General features: G+C 39.5%; 1 protein-coding gene across 2 annotated transcripts; it reads left to right on the top strand.

The window, feature by feature from the left end:
• Positions 1-4,144: 4,144 nt before the first annotated feature.
• cdc42ep1b (CDC42 effector protein (Rho GTPase binding) 1b) lies at positions 4,145-16,387 on the top strand. 2 transcript variants are annotated; one of them, XM_086066822.1, is made up of 4 exons: positions 4,145-4,241; positions 9,782-9,958; positions 12,758-13,289; positions 14,851-16,387. In XM_086066822.1, exons 3-4 carry the CDS (start codon positions 12,842-12,844, stop codon positions 15,471-15,473), a joined length of 1,071 nt encoding a protein of 356 aa, XP_085922948.1. In that variant the 5' UTR covers positions 4,145-4,241; positions 9,782-9,958; positions 12,758-12,841; the 3' UTR covers positions 15,474-16,387. The 2 variants fall into 2 exon arrangements, with proteins under 2 accessions (XP_085922948.1, XP_085922946.1); XM_086066820.1 differs by lacking the exon at positions 4,145-4,241 and having other exon boundaries at positions 9,440-9,958.
• Positions 16,388-17,427: the final 1,040 nt, after the last annotated feature.

The raw sequence follows: 17,427 nt of genomic DNA, 5'->3' as shown, positions 1-17,427 counted from the left end.
CACCCTGAAGACGGTCATGAGGAGCTGCTTGTAGGAATGAATACAGCTGATGTTTCATTTCAAAGTAAAAGAAAGTTTGTAGTAGTACTACTACTGCGTGCTTTTAATCCTCTAGAGTTGTTTTTTTTCTCCTCCTCAGACCACGGCATCATTTGATGGCTTGACGTGAGGAGGGGGTGCTGCATTGGTTGAGCATTCCCATTGTCTCTAAGGTGACAGCAACACAGAGGCGCTATTGACAGCAGCTCTGGAATGTCGTTACAACCGCTCGCTCGCACAGAAATAGATCCCTACAACTCGTGTACATTTCTCTCTATTTTATTTTTTTAGATCATTGCCGAGACCTCTTTACAAATGTTTGCAATTTTGGGATAACATAAAGCTGTTGAAAATGTTTTTACAAGATCTTTACATAATGTAGAAATTTAGATATAATCTTGCAGTAACTTTGTGCTTTTCAATCAAATGTGTGTGTTGCTAGGCAGAATTTAACGGCTGTCATCCTGACACATGAGACACCGTGGCCCAACTGAAACTTTTGGTGTTTATCAAGTTTCCTCCCATGCGCAGCAAGGATGCTATCTGATTATACTTCAAGTACGCGCATATTACTACGCACAATCAAAGGCCACTACAGTCTGTTCATTTTATTTCTATGTTTGAGTATGTTCTATTTGGATCGAACTGACCCCTCTCCACAGCTTCTTGTATGACTCAAGCTTGGCGGCTGCACATAATCGGCCCTTTGTGTCCCCAATGAGTGTCTTTTTTTAACTTTCTTTCAGAAAACAGAGGGATGGGGACATGGGTAATTGGGACAGATGTAAACATGGACAAGGCAAATGATTTATGCTTTTTTTTCTCCTTCTTTTTTTTTTGTCTGCACAGCAGTGAAACAGTTGCATTCGTTGTTGATCCAACTGGTGGAACTGAAGCTTTGACTGCAACGCGAATAACAAACTTGGGCTGCTTAAAAGTAAGAACTGTGACATTTGCATCTTCTTGTAATTATCTGACATGAGTACAAGGAAAATGTATATTCTGTGGCGCCACACTGACAAATCTTTGAATTTGGCTTCACTGTGCACAGTTGCTATAATCTCACAGCTCTGATGGGATGCTGTGACAACGATGCAATCGTCATTGTAGGGTGGAGGGAAGTGATGCTTTTGAGCATAAGCATAAAAAAAACTATCAGCAGGTCAAATGTAACAATAAGGATGAAAGATTCATGGGATTCATAACATGGAGCAGTATAGGAACGGAACAGTAATGCCAATAACGAGGTGCCAGCAAGAAAAAAAACACACACCAGGAAATATGAAGCAAAGAAACAGAACTTATTAAATACTATTAAAGACAAAACTATAATTGAGGTTAGGGTTAAAAAGATCAATAGAAAAGTCAATGAGTATGTTATTGTATATGATCAATCTTTAGCTAATATAGAAAATGTATTTCCTTTTCTGGAATGCATAGACGTTTCTTTTTTTCTTTTCTTTTTGCATTTAAAAAAGAACCAGCTTCATTCATGTACACAAATGTTGAACTCATGCTCCCTGACCCCCCCCCCCCCAACACCCCCCGTTTTTCTTTCACAACAGTGAGGTCTGAGCCGAAGTTAGAATTACAGGGTGTAGTTGTCTAAAAGTGAACTCCGCCACACTTTTGAACAGCAGACTAACCACTGCAGATAAATTTCCAGACACACAAACATTTTGAAAATGCAACTCTTCACAACTATATACAACAAGCTGCCTCCAAAAATGAAGGAGTTTGCACAAAGTAAGCGATATGGTGGAAAACTTGTGTTCACTTCATTCAGTTGTCTCACATCACAACTATATTCATTAATGCATCCCAATGCTGATCTTATATGGAAACAAACTTCTTCCTCTCCCAAGTGGAGGATTTCAAGTATCTTGTTCCTGAGTGAGGGACAAATGTAGTGGGAAATTGACAGGTGCATTATTGTGATGCGGATTCAACAGCCTTTGTGCACACAATCACAACCACCGATGCAAACAGGCCTATACGGATTTGCTAAAATGCCGGTGATTAGAAGATATGAACTCAATAATAAATATTAGCTCGATGTAATGAGCAAAGGCCATTTTTGACTTCGCACCAAATGTTTAAAAACAAACAAACAAGCAGCCGTATTTAGTTGACGGAACAAAGGTTTGGGTGTGTGTAAAGTGTCTTTCAAATTGTTTAGTTGTGACCCAGAAAGAGCTGTGGTCCAACATTACAATGCTCTATTGTTTCTGGGCCAAGTCTCAGCTTCCTGCATCCACACATAACATAGAGTAACCGTCCAAACAAAACATAGGAGGGCCCATCTTTCAAATACTGTACTCCTAAAACCGCCTGGCCGCATACTGTACATCATCATCATCCAATTATTCTGTCTCATTATCTGATTAAATGTCACCAGATTTACATCTGGATTTCATGACAACACGAATGTAAACGTCATCTATCTGCCAAAGCAGGAGCCGGATTCCCTAAACCATGTGGGAAACAAATCCAAGTGATGAAGAATGAAAGTCATTAGTAAATGGCACCTTGACCCCCCCGAAGGACTGAACTTGAGTGACGACTTTCAGTGTCTGTAAGGAGTTAAAGTTTCTTGGCATGTTGCACGATTTGTGAGAGACATTTCCTGTGAAAACCTTCTCTCTCAGACTGTTTGAGTAGAAGCCTCCTTCTCTGTCCTTCTCAAGCTTCGTCTTTGGCATCGATATCAATATGTGTATGAAACACTCAGCCATCAACCGAAATGCCAACTTTTCTAACGCATCTTTCTCCTGGTTGTCCGCCTTTCTTCCTTCACATTGAATGTTCTTCACAGAGGGCCTGAGGTGTTGCAGCTGCTGTCAGCAGGATTGATATGCCCTCAAAGACTCACAAAATTCTCCTCTTCTCTCTTCTCAAGGTTCACATCAACTCCTCTGCATCTCTTATTTTTAATCTTCTGTCCAAGATGCGTCTCTCTCTCTCATCACGTCATGGAAAGTTCATTTTTGTAAGTAATTGCATTTTTTTATTTTTTATCTACAGTATATTATAGCATGTCAACAGCACAGGTAATTAGTGGTTGGCACATCCGCCTCACAGTTCTGAAGTTGAAGGGTTGAATCTCAGCTCCGACCTTCTTGGCTTGGAGCAATCTGTAAATAATAAATTGCCCTGGAATGCCCATTTTACATCACCATAAACGATACACCCCAATTTCTTGGTGTGAAATATCAAATACTGTATATCAAGTGCGGTCCTCGAGAGCCCCTATCCAGCCTGTTTTCCATGATTCCCTCCTGCAGCACAGCTGAATCTCATATCCAGCAGAAGCCTGATAACGATCCTGACCATGAATCAGGTGTGTTAGTGGAGAGAAACATGGAAAACAGGACCGAACTTGAGCACCCCTTGATCAAGAGTATCTGTTATGCTCGAAGTTGTGAAAATCTGATGACCAAACCTGCTATATTTCATATAGGCTAATACTATACATTAGTTTAACTTCAATCCTCTGTTTAATTACGGGGGAAGTCAACCTTAAACATTTCTTGACAATAATATGTTATATGTGACCTCACTAGTCTAAACACGACATTCTGATTAATTTTACATTTGTGGAATATAAGTTCTGCAGCAAAATTCAGCCATTTTTACCCATCTCAGGGGGGGGGGGCATTTTGCTACTTGCTGTCGACCGAAGATGACATCACAGTTGCTCAGGGCTCAGGCAACGACCAATCACAGCTCACCTGATTTCTGAAGCTGCGCTGTGATTGGTTGTTACCTGAGACCTGAGCAACTGTGATGTCATTTTCACTCGAGAGCAAGTGGCAAAATGGCCGCCTTCTGAGATGGATAAAAACTGCTGGATTTTGCTGCTTAGCTCATATTCCACAAATGTAATATTAATCAGAATGTCATGTTAAGACTAGTGAGGTCACATATAATATATTATTGTCAAGAACATAAATGCTCGACAATGTACTAAGCAGTCATGGTAGATGGTTTCTTCACAAAATGTAACTCATGAGCCGGTAATATTCATCATCATTTTCATCCCACCCCTACTTCTCTTACTCCTCCCCCTCTTCCTCTCCATCCCTCTCGTTCCACTTGCCACCAGCATAGCCAGCGTGCGGCTGCTCTGCACTGATGCTAACTGCATGTCCATACGGGATTAGAGACAAAGTGAGGAGGAAGGATTTTGTGCATACCTTAAGGTAAGACAATGGATGGGAAAGCAATACATGCAAAATGTTTTCAGCATCATTTAGTCACACTACTGATGGCAAGATCAAGGTAGAGTCACTATGAAAGTAAAACATGACTACTTATTTTGACAGCCACATTCCTCTACAGACAGCCACTTTGAGGTTTCATGAACTGCACCTCGCTGTTTATGTTTGCTTGGTGGATGTTTGGAGAAGCATTTACTCATGTGCGCTTTTGTTTGGCCACGTTATCCAAATGCTGTACGTGTTTGCAGTTCACTGTAACTTGGCCTTTTAAGCCCTTGTTATAAAACCATAGCTTTGCTTAACGACTGAGTGAGGGCACAGATTCAACAGACCATGAAGATTGATGAGGGTGCGTCGCACCCGGCTATTATGCATTTAGTTGTGTTTTTTTTCTTCAAGATGTCTTATCATTAAACAACTTGACACAATAACATCATCATATGTCAAGTTCTGTGCCCGTTGACCTTTTACCAACAATTTTGGGAAACTTTGCCTTTGGTTGCCATTTCAGATAAAGGACACCCCCCCCCCACCCCTCACCCTGTTTTTGTTGTTGTTGTTGTCAATTGTTTTCTGAAGCTGAGTCGTGATTGTACCTGATATCTGAGCAACTGTGATGTCATTTTCAGTCAACAGCAAGTGGCAAAATAGGCGCTCTTGAAAAAGCTAAAAACTGATTGATTTTGCTGCTTAATTTATATCCCGCAAACACAATACTTAACAGAATGTGTGTGTTTAGACAAGAGGGGGCACAAACAACGTCTTATTGTAAAGACAATTTTTGGGTTCACTACCCCTTTAATGTTATATTGCAGATTCATGCATTCGCAAGTTTGAAGGTGGAGCCACAGAAAAACACGTACAAACTGCTGTTGGCCACAGCTCACGCCCAGACAGTTACACACAGACTTGCCGACATCACATGCAAATCCACTGGGCCCTGCCCCCACATGTATGTAATGCACAGACACCACAAAAAATAGAGTATTTTATTTTGTTACATTTTTATGTGAATAGGTTTATGTGATTAAAACAGCGATGGGTATATATATCTATATTTTATTTTACAAATCCAACATACATTTTCCACAAAAAAAGGAAAACGGGAGCGGCAATCAGAACCTTTGCAAGAGAACCTTTGCACTGAAAAAAATGCCGTTTATTGTTGGGTAAGGATAGTGGATCTTTTATGCATTGAGAAATATATTATCAAAAATGAAACATATTAAGAGCATGTATTCCGTACACATGCCCGTATGTTGTCCATATCTAAAATAACATTTTTGTCATCTAGTTAGGATTAACAAGTGTGTAATCCACTGTGACCCCGCACATCCAGCATTTGAGTTGATCATCCCTCGGTGCTGGATTCCACTTTCCTTTCTTTTCTTTGATCCTTCCTCGGGTCTCCTGGCAACCTCACGATCCCTAGCTGGATTCTGAAGTATTGGTTTTAGGTGAACGGTATGGTATTTTTAATAGGTTTTAGGTGAACTAATGAGTACACACTCACACACACGCACACATGAACACGCACATTCTCACACACATAAAAACAAAACAAAGAAGAGAGCAATGATGATGACATGTCGCATCGGTAAAATTACTGAATGAACAATACTGAGCTCTCTCAGGAAAAAAAAAGTTGATCGCGTACAGGTGTTTTTAATACATTTAACTTTATTAAAGACATTAAAAGCATGTGGGAGAGGTAAAACTATTTTTGAAAGATGCTTTTTAATTTGGTTTCTTCACGATTGTGGGTGGGTCTGGAACACTGGGGATTCTCTGTTCTATATATTCATACGACTGCAGTAACCTTAGAGAATAAGACATTTGATATGTGTTATGAAGATAGGCCAGGAAATGTTTTGCCACGTTGATCCTTGTAAAGGGAGTGCTTGTTATATTTTAGATCCATGCGTAATGATCAGGGTTTTCTGACCTCAACCATATTTAGCTAGCGCTGCACTGTAAAAGGACCAGCGGCCCTCCGGTCCAGTGGAGGGACACAACATGGATTTATAAACTAATGGAACTAAATTTGCTCTGATGTTATCTCATGATTCTCATCCTCCACTTTGATGCACAATGATACCACATGTGAGATTCAAAGAGTACTTGTGCCTGCAGGAGGAGTGACAATTGAATGAAACATTGGTACTAGGGGTGTGCCAAAAAATCGATTCTCATAAGAATCGCAATTCTCATTTAGTACGATTAAGATTTGATTTTAAATGTCCCAAAATCGATTTTGTTTAAATAATTTTATACTGTCTTGCCTTTGTGTGTGCCTTTATTGGGAGCGCTGTTCATGTTGTACACGATTTGGCCACTTAGGGGCAGTGTGGTTTCACGCGGTCTAATACACTGTTAAGTTGTAGCCACATTAGAGAGTAGAAGGAAAAAGTCACGATCAAATTATTCCAATAAAAGTTTTTTTTTTTGCAGTGTGGAGCCATTCTTTTGAGTGATAAAAGTTCCGCGAGTAGCGCACTAATTAGCATTAGCAAGTCAGACTGGAGTAGATCATTACAATTCCTTGCACATCTATAGATTGAAGCAAAAATCATTGTCAACCAAATCATTTTGAACAAAAAAAAAATCGCTCTTAATCGAAAATCGATTCGGAATTGAATCGCAGACCCAAAAATCGTAATCGAATCGCAAGACGTTCCCAAAGATTCCCACCCCTAATTGGTGCACTGTTGCTGCATGTGTGAGGTGACAAACTAAGCACTCGTGAACTTGTTGCCAAACAGTTTGGATATTTATTCTTTTCATAATAGCAGTCAGAATATTTCTACAGATTTCTGAGTTGCTTCTTTTTGTTTTTTGTGCTTCTACCGTACTGTGAATAGCGATGCCTTTTTAAAATAATCTTCTATGTCATTTTTTCAGATTTTCAGGGAACACAAAATGTTTTAACCATTTGCTTAATGAGAAGATGATTTAAACAAAAATAAAAACATTTGCACAAAAAAAATACCTTAGGCAATTGTTTTATGAGGGTGACGATATGAGATGCATGAATAAAAATGAATGATCCCATCCCAGAAGGTGTGAAATCTTCTGCAAAGAGCAGATTGTGATTCCTTCACGCCTTCCTTCTTGTTGTTGATGTTGCCAACAGTTGTTTTATAGTCTTGCTTTACAGCTCACATAAATGTTTGGCTGCAATTTTTTGAGTAGCGGTATATGTTTTTTTTCTTCTCAGCATCCCAGGATGCTTTTATCTGATGGCCTTGATAGACATCCGGCCTGCTTAGTTTGTGCAATCATTCATGCAATTTATGCAAAAGAAGAATATTGATGGAAGTCTGCAATTAGCATCAATTAGACATTGAGCAAGACTCATTTCCTAGTGAGGCTAAATTTTGTAATCACTGTACATTAGATGGAGAAAAAGCCATTGTTAACAATATACGTAAGCAGGAAAGATGGAAGCTGTAGTATTTTGTTAACATGAAATCTTAAATTGTATGCTGAAATATAGCATCTGAGAGTGAAATGATTGTTTTGATTGTTTTCTTCTCAGTACAAGATCATTCAAAGTCTTTTTAAAGTAAATGTTACTGATCACAGCAATCCAATGAAAGGCTTATTGGATCACATTAACTGTATTATTATTATTATTATTATTATTATTATTATTATTATTTAATTAATTAATTCATGTACTTATTTTATTCCATTTGTGCTTGTATGGCTATCGCTGACAATATCACTCAACTGGAGCAGAAACAACGTTAGTCTTGTGAGACTATATCGACAGAGTTGGAGTGGAACCCCTTGGCCTTGCAAGATTTTTTTTTTCTTTGTCAAAGACACGTCAGATAGACATGTTTTTTGGGGGCTCAGGTCTACACTACTGAATTATTTTGTAGTTATCTTTGTAAAGGCATAAACAACTCAGGTATTGGATCTCATTAGATTATTCAGGTGTGTCTATTGTTGTGGCTACTGTGGGTATTTTAAGCGGCTTTAAAAAAAAAACAGGACTTCCTGTTATTTTTTTTATTCAGACTGTAGTGTTTGTCTCTCTTGTCTATGTTTATCTTCCTCCTACCTCCGCATGCCACACTGGCCTTAATCTAACATGGATCAGAAGTAGCCATGCAGGCAACCGCAAGAATCTATTTAACCTCTCATCTATATAAATGACCACTTGTTCTCGAGCTGACAATTTTCTCTCTCTTGCAATTCCTTCATATCAATGGCAGTGAATAGCCATTTAACTTTGGTGAAATTTGGAACAGCTGAAAAATGAGGGATTAGTTGAAGATTTAACAACGGTAATCCAAGGTCCAAGCAAGTGCCCGGTAAGTGTGGCACCTTTCTCAACGTGTTAAATCACGGCTTGACTGACTTCACCTCCATGTGGCATCAATCCAATACTCTAACCTGCAGCGGTCACGTGATTACGGCTTACAACTCTTGTGTACCCAAAAGGAAAGGAAACAAAAACACACACACACACATGTTTTTTTACTATCTTTGTGGGGCCATCTCATTGACATAATGCATTTCCTAGCCCCTTCCCCTAACCCAACCATCAAAAATGATTGCCTACTCCTATTCCTTACCCTAACCTCAACCATAACCCAATTCAAACCTAAACTCTAAAACCAAGTCTTGACCCTCAAATAAAGGTCTAAACTTGTGGGGCCCAGCAAAATGGCTCCACTATGTAACAAAAACAAGACCACACACACACACACACATGCTATCTTTAGGGTTACATTTGACTGAGACTCCATTTTTAACTCTTGGCTTTAACAGTTTGGTAACATACTGTACATGCCTGTACATTTTTGATCCAAATGGAATCCAATCTGTTGGATGTAGATTTTACCATAAAGTTAGAAATAATAGTGTATAGATTTCAAGCATGCAGATGTTAGTCCTATTGGTTGTCTATGGCTTTTATTTAGTTCAGCTATATATATACACAAACCCCATATAGTTCATTATTTTTTTCCCCTCCCAAATACTGTCCTGTCCCTGTGCATAAAAAAAAAGAAAAGAAAAGATAAATAAATAAAAGTTGAAAGCATTTTGGAAACTTTTTTCATCGCTGGGGCAGGAAAGTACAAACAAATTCTTGACACATGTTGCATCCTTCCTTGGACAATAGAGTAGGAGAAAACGTTCCCAGCATTGATCCTGACCATATGCTTGACATGCCGTGTGTGTTTTCTATTAGTCTGCTCGTTCTGTTTATGTTTGTTGGCTGAATAAAAACAGAACAGCCCCACTACCTAGAAACCATCAGAGAAGTAAGTGGATTGAAGACGGCTGAGAGCAAGTGAGGGAGTCACAGTTGGGGGGGTGGTAGACAGAAGGGATTAAGAGCTAATCCAATGCACGGACAATCCCAAAGAAGATTTATCTTCCTGCCAGGGAGACTCAGACAGAACAGTTACAGGATTGTCACTTTTCTCGCATGTCTTTTTTCCAAAGTTGAATCACCCCTGCCAACTTTTTCCTTCCTCTCAAAAATCTGCCATTCTTGGGTGAAGGAGTTCCAGGAAAGAGCGGACAAAGCGCCCGGGTGACAGGATGGTGCCGCACATGGATAAACCTCTTCAGTCGCTGATGATGATGCGTGACGCTGGATCCACCCTGCTGGATGCTGAATGACTCACAAGATTCTCTCAGGAAGTGAAGATCTTTTCAACACAAAGGACCCTCTGCCAGTAAGCGACATAACCTCGGGCGACAGTGCCATGCTTTGAGAATGACTTTCTTGAAAACCGCATTGTAGAACAAATGGGTAGGAGTGGGATTAACAGATCAATGTGGCCTCTGTTAAATATAGACAAAGCGGGGAATAAATCAGCACACACGATATGGTTAACATACTTAGGTTCTTTGCGACTTCTTCCCCACACCTGCAAAGATGGGAGCAGAGGTGGGCATACTCTATAGAGCAGCCAGAAATTGTAGTTAAGTAGGAGTACTGTTATTTCAGAATGTCATGACTCAAGGAACACTCATTTGTTGTCCTCCAAAAACAGCAATTACTTGAGTAAGAGTAAGTATTCAGGGGGGGGGGGTGGAGGGCTCCACTACTGAGTCGCTGGTTAATAAAAGATAAACCAAGATTAATCAAGATCTAAAATAAGAATAAGATCATTCAAATATTGCCCAAAAGTATCTCTTTAAAACGTGTTTTTAAAATAAAATAACAAAAACTAAGGCAGATTCTCTTAATTTAACATTCTTTGTAAGGGTGTGCCAAAAAATCGATTGCAAAAAAAATCGTGATTCTCATTTAGTACGATTCAGAATCGATTTTAAATGCCCCAAAATCTATTTTTAATTACAATTATTTTATACTGTCTTCCCTTTGTTTGTGTGTGCCTTTATTGGGAGCGCTGTTCATGTTGTACCCGATTTGACCATTTAGGGCAGTGTGGTTCCACGTGGTTCGATACACTGTTAAGTTGTAGCCACATTAGAGAGTAGAAAGAAACAGTCACGATCAAGTTATTCCAATAAAATGTGTTTTTTTTTTGCAGGGTGGAGCCATTCTTTTAAGTGATAAAAGTGCCGCAAGTAGAGCACAAATGTATAATTATATATAATTTGATTGGATTCACCACCCATAGAATCAGTGTTGTATAAATAATCAGAATTTTGCCCATTTCAAATTTTATATGCATTTATTTATTGCATCACCATTGCTCAGGGGCTCAGGTAACAATCAATCACAAGCTTCAGAAAACAGATGAGTCATGATTGGTCGTTACCTGGGCCCTGAGCAATTGTGATGTCATTTTTAGCCAAGAGCGAGTGGCAAAATGGCCGCCCACTGAGATGGATAAAAATCTGGAATTTTCTGCTAAAAGGGATACTTGTCTCATTTTGCCATTTTTCAGCAGTAAGAAAGTAATATTTTTTCTATGATTAATGTAATAACTTATAACAACTAATTTTACACATTTTGCCAGTTGCTGTTAACCAGGGTTATTATAGTTTGGGAATTTTTAATTTTAGTTTGTTTTTATTTCGTTTTGAGCTTTGTCTGTTAAATTTAGTTTGTTTTCAATAGTTTTCAGGGTGGTTCTATTAGTTTTTATTAATTTTAGTTATTTTATAAATGCTTAGTTTTAGTTTAGTTTTAGTTAGTTTCAGTATTAGTTTTAGTTGTTTTCCCCCAAAGTGTGTATTACTTGTGCACAATATTTAAAAAACACCATGGGAGCAACGTCATCTGAAGGGGCTTTTCTATTGGCTGCTGCTAGATGACGTCACTTTTGTGTCACACACTATCAAATGTCCTTATTTCAGTTAATATCAAAATAAATAATTCCCAAAGGCTCATGCATTAAATTAATTACCAAAGACTAAAACGGAGGACATTTTTGCTATAATTATAGTTAGTTTTAGTTTGTTTGGGTATGTCGTTAACAAAATAGTTTTTTGAATTTTAGTTTTAGTTAACTAAAATAACCTTGCTGTTAACTGAATATGACATCACATGTGTTCAGGAAACAGGTAATGACCAATCACGGCTCACCTGTTTTCTGGGTTTGGTCATGTGACGTTAGCAAACGGAGCTATGGTTGGTCGTTACCTCTTTCCTGAGCATACGTGATGTCATCTTCAGTCGACAGCAAGTGGCCAAATGTGTTTTTAAAGGTATTAATTGTACATGAAAAAATTATGAAGTTATTCATATCATTAATTCTAACATTTGAACATTTATACAATTAATTCTATAGACAAAATATTAACTTTTTACTGCTGAAAATGGCTAAGTCAGTCAAATATCCCTTTAACTCGTGTTGTACAAACGCAGTATTAATAAACAGAATGCTGCGTTTAGACTAGCATACAACATATAGTAAGGATTTTTTTTTTTTATCAACAACTACTTAAGTAAATGTAAAATTTTTACTCATGTGAGGAATGCTAGTCGACTGCCAAAATTGGAGGTGCAAATTATGATGACTCAATAGTGTTGCAGTCTTGTTGGATTGTCTTCGTTAAGAAGATATTTAAATCATTTGTATACAAAGTGCGGCAACAATCTCGCTGATGATAGTAACAGTCTGCTCCCTTGTGACTTTCTCTCCTCTGGATCAACATTTACTGCTCTTGACATAAAAACACACAGCAATTCGGGGGTAAATAAATAAAGCAACCTCTGGTCATTTAAAATAAAACATTTTGGGGCAAAATAAGAGCACATTCCATCAGGCAATTTCATGCATGTAAGTAGTATTTGGTATTTCCTTCTCTGTGGTGTTTGAATGTGTGATCGATTGTTAATCAGCATTAATGTACAAAATTCAAAGCAGGACTGCTATCACAAATCTAATGCTTGGTGAAAATTAAAGTTGCACAATAAAAAGCAAAATGACACTCGTTCTAAATTGAATGATACCTGTGCATAGTGGGCATGAATCATGAGATGTAAATTGTATTTAAATGATTTTTTTTTCAAATCATTCATAGAATTCTTTTTCTCTCTCTTTCTTTTTCCACAGTGGAGCAAATCTGGAAACCAAAAGTAACAGTTATTTAACCAGACTTGGGACTTTTGTATACAAATTAAAGAGAAACTTACAAGCATGAGTCTTGGAAAATTTCCAGGGATTAAGGGCCTTGTGTCTGGCTCTCAGGAGCGACGTCGTTTCAAGAGCGACCTCTCCGTGGACATGATCAGCCCGCCGCTGGGCGACTTCCGGCACACAATGCACGTCGGCCGTGGCGGAGACGTGTTTGGCGACACTTCTTTTCTCAGCAACTACGGAGGCGTGAGAGAGCCAGGGAGCCCCGACTCGTCAAACAGCTCCAAGTCTACTGGCTTCTTCACGCGCACCTTTAGGCACATACGCAAGAATTCTGGCCCACGGGGGGAACTCCGGGACTTTTCATCCCCGCCGCCAGACGTCTCACCCATCATCAAAAATGCCGTCTCCCTGCCTCAGCTCAACATTGATTCTCCCAATAGATGCCTGCAAAGGGTGACGCTCCCAAATTCCGTCAGCTCAACAGATAGCGCCATCTGCACATTTGGTGAGATCAGGGTGCGGGTCTCCCGCTTCAAATGTGGCCTGCGAAACATTCAACTATAGTTGGCTACAGATACGCTTGAGTGAAGTTAAAAACAATGAAGCAAATAAAGGTGTAGCAAGATTTGAATGTAGCCTCTGATCAAAACTACGCCCCACCTGAATGTACAAGCAGACGTTAGCCAAGGCTGCTACGTTGCTAACATGGCATATTCATACAGTAGTGGAAAGTTTCCAGTTTGATGTTGAATTTTGGGATGTATGATCCATTAAAAATAAAAATAAAAAATACATGAATAACAGCCGATATGACAAAAGAAGAGTGACTCGAAAATCTTAGAGTGACTACTAGGGACTGCGTAGCAACTACAAAATAGATAAGAGGGACTTGTACAACAAAATTAAATCCAATACAGATTATTCTTTTATAAAGATAAGTACATATTACACAATTTTGATTGCCACTGACAAGGAGGTGGGGATGAAACTGATTAAAATATCTCGACCCTCTTGTGCAGCTAGCAGCTAGCTTGTCAGCAAGTGTGTTGCGGTGCAATTCTCCGCCATTACAAACTAGAACCGAAAATAATAAAGTTTGTGTCAACTCTTCCCAACAATAACATAAAAGATTGACATATCCAGCTAACCAAACAGGAACCCGTGAGCATGTAGTACACCGTGCGATGATGGGTTTCTTGCTTGTTGCTGCTCTTACCATTTTCATTCTCCAGCAGAGCGACCAGCGCGAGGAGCCGCATACAAAAACAGGACAATAAATGTCAGCACGTACAGAGGGGCACTAAATTGGCCTCCTTTCAACATCATTCCCACAATACTCCGGGACAACCAGAAAAAAGGCGGCCTTCTCCTTCTGACTCATCACACATCACCCAGACAACACCTGTGCTGTACAGTTATGCCTTTTAACACAAACACACACACAGCTGCTGCAGGATAAAGGAATACTGTACAATATAGTACTTTATGACCATTGCCTTGTCTGCAATTCTGTATGCACAATATGACAAAACCATTCATTTTATATGCTAACCAATCAGAGATGTCCACGCAGCAATATGCAGATGGAAATCAAAACAATTATTTTCTAAGATTCGTCACGAACCACTCCAAAGGAATTTGGTCCAGCTAACTTTTGTGGCGTTAGACAACCAAGGGGATGATGAAGATGATGATGACGTACTGTACGTGTTGTTTTTAAGTTAACTTTAGCATCTATCATTTGGTATTTGTCAGGAGGCCTCTTTCTCTGTATGTTTGTTGCTTGTGTTTTTATATAGTAAAATGACTATCTACAGCAAATGTATGGAAATTGCATCCGTTACCATTAATTCCAGTTGGAATTAATTTTACGACCGCCAATAAATGTTTTAAGTCCAGCCTTTAGGTTTGTAAAACTCATTGCCACTATTTCAAAGTAGGGCCTAAATGAAAGTGCCAAAGGTGAACAATACACACTAATGAAGCACTCAGGAGGATTGAGATAATAAACTGTTTTCAAGTTACGAGCTGACATCTAAATGTGTATTCCCTGTGTGTGTGTACAGGTATCCAATCCGGATTTGTCACTCTGCCGCGCTTCTCTCGCCTTGACAGACCGTTTCTAGATGGAGAACACAGAGTGTCTCTGCGAGAACGAAACGGCAAGACCGTGACCCGTTCCGACTCCCTCACCTCCTTCACGTTGGATCTCGGCCCCTCCCTGATGACCGAGGTTCTGGGCTTGTTTGACAACCCCAGCGGCCTCCGGGCGGCCAGCCAGGTTGCCGCCGCCGCTGAGGAGGAGGAGGAGGAGGAGGAGGAGAAAAATGATGCTGATGATGAGGAGGAGGATGACAGATCTGTAACTGAGACGTTTAGGAGCCCTGCCGTGAGTTCGACAAACTCCTCAGTGCGCAGCGGGTCATCGAGAAGGAACGCGAACACTAGTAAGGAGCACTCTTGTAGCAGCAGCTGGACAGAGGAGGAGAGGAGGTCAGTAGCTGCGTCCTCCAAATCTCCTCCAAGGTCTCCTCCCAAACAGGAAGCCGCCATTGAGTCGGAGCGCTTCCAGAGGGCAGCTGATGTGCTGTCTCGACATTATGGCGGAGAGTCCGTCACAAAGATGAGTCCTCCTCTTTCCAAAACACCGTACACTTTCTCTGAAGAGGAAGAAGAAATTAAAGTCTAGATGAAGACCGCATGTATATCCGCTCTGCAATAATCTTGCTGCCACCATTTTATACAACTTATTTAAGCTATTGTCATAGTTACATAATTACTTTTTGTAATTACTTGGTTTGGAGGTTTAGCTTGGTTAGTGTAAAGGAATTAAAAGGGATTCATGCACTTGAACTTCTCTCTTTAGCAAGCAATTTATACAAACACGTGATTTGAATTGTGTTCCCGTTTGAAAAATGTTAACATAGATATTTCGTTGATATGCTTACACTGGTACAACAAAACACAAATAATAAACTTCCTTGCAAAATATTTGCATACTTGGTTAGTTCATAAAGTAGCCTACTATACGAGTTTACTCCAACAGTATACTTTAGTAATCCCTGGGTTAATATGTGTATGTTTACATTTTTTTGATCTGAATAAATCATTTGCATTTATTTAGCCAACTCAACTGAATATTTGAAAACATTTGGACGGTTACAGCTCCAGCTCACCCATGAAAAGGAGGTCAAAGGGTATAGAAATGGATGGGGAGATTTTCTGACATGCAATGTCAAAGTTCACTAATGATGCACAGTAACCACAGATGATTCTTGTTTTAAAATAATTAATAGTCAGTCCAAGTACTTAAGGGAAGACAACCCAATATTAGGGGTGTGCCCAAAAAATCGAATCACACAAGAATCGCGATTCTCATTTAGTATGATTCAGAATCGATTTTAAATGTCCCAAAATCGATTTTATTTCAATTATTTTATACTGTCTTGCCCTTGTTTGTGTGTGCCTTTATTGGGAGCGCTGTTCATGTTGTACACGATTTGGCCACTTAGGGGTAGTTGGGTTTCACATGTTCTGATACACATAGAAACAAAAAGTCATGATCAAGTTGTTCCAATAAAAGTAGGGTTTTTTTGCAGTGTAGGAAGAGCATATGTCGGTCACTAATGTTAAGATGCTCCTCTGTATACATTCCTGAAGCGTTTTGTATGAATAGTTGTTCTTTTGAGTGATAAAAGTGTCATGTGTAGCGCGCTAATTAGCATTAGCGAGTCAGACTGGAGTAGATCATGACAATTTGCATATCTATAAATTGAAGCAGAAATCATTGTCAATCAAGTCATTTTGAAACTAAAATCGTTCTGAATCGAATATCGATTCTGAATCGTATCGCAGACCCAAAAAATGTTTGTGGAATATGAATTAAATTGCACTTTAAAAAGTTAATATTAAAGATTTTTCTACATCATGCGTACTCCACCAATGCCCAGATGAGTACAAAGCACCTATCAGCTTGTCTTTCCCTCAGTGTGTCGTGTTCGCCCCACACTCCACAATTTCTTGGGGGTGGGGAGGTGTTGAGTGGTGGAGGGTGACGTCATGCTCCTCCCCGCAGACATGTAGTGTTGTGTTAGCTAGCATACGACACGATTGCGATGGAAACTGAAAACAAAAACAAAAACAAGAAGAGGCCGGCTTCGAGTACAGCCCAAACTCCAGCTCAGACTCCAAGAAAACTGAAAAAACGAAGAGTTTATTTGAGCGCACGTACTCGCATGTGCACCATGCACAAGCTTGACAAAGAGGCTGCAGTTATGCTTTAGGCCAGAGGTGGCAGTCACAAGTAAAAATATGACACACTCCGCAAAATCCACCCATTTTTAACCATCTCAGTGGGCTATGATGTCACTTACTGTCGACTGAAAATGACATCATAGTTTCTCAGGGCTCAGGTAATGACCAATCACGGCTCACCTGTTTCCTGAAGCTAAGTTGTGATTGGTTGTTACCTGAGCCCTGAGAAACTATGATGTCATTTTCAGTTGACAGCATGTGGCAAAATGGCCACCCCTGCGGATGGATAAAAATGGGTGGATTTTGCTTCTTAACACGTATGCCACATAAAGCAATATTTATCAGCTTGCCTTCCCTTTAATGGAGGTAGTTGAGTTTGATAAATTATA

The sequence above is a fragment of the Leptonotus elevatus genome, chromosome 1, assembly GCF_054856555.1.
Source record: "Leptonotus elevatus isolate MCC_2025b chromosome 1, RoL_Lele_1.0, whole genome shotgun sequence".
NCBI lineage: Eukaryota > Metazoa > Chordata > Actinopteri > Syngnathiformes > Syngnathidae > Leptonotus > Leptonotus elevatus.
Note: the sequence above shows the minus strand (reverse complement) of the source record. Positions and strands in the feature narration are given on the sequence as shown.

Excerpts from the sequence above, each read along its gene's own strand:
- cdc42ep1b (XM_086066822.1), top strand. The coding sequence starts at position 12,842 with ATGAGTCTTGGAAAATTTCCAGGGATTAAGGGCCTTGTGTCTGGCTCT. Across the intron at positions 13,290-14,850 it reads TAGCGCCATCTGCACATTTG|GTATCCAATCCGGATTTGTC; the intron begins GTGAGATCAGGG and ends GTGTGTGTACAG.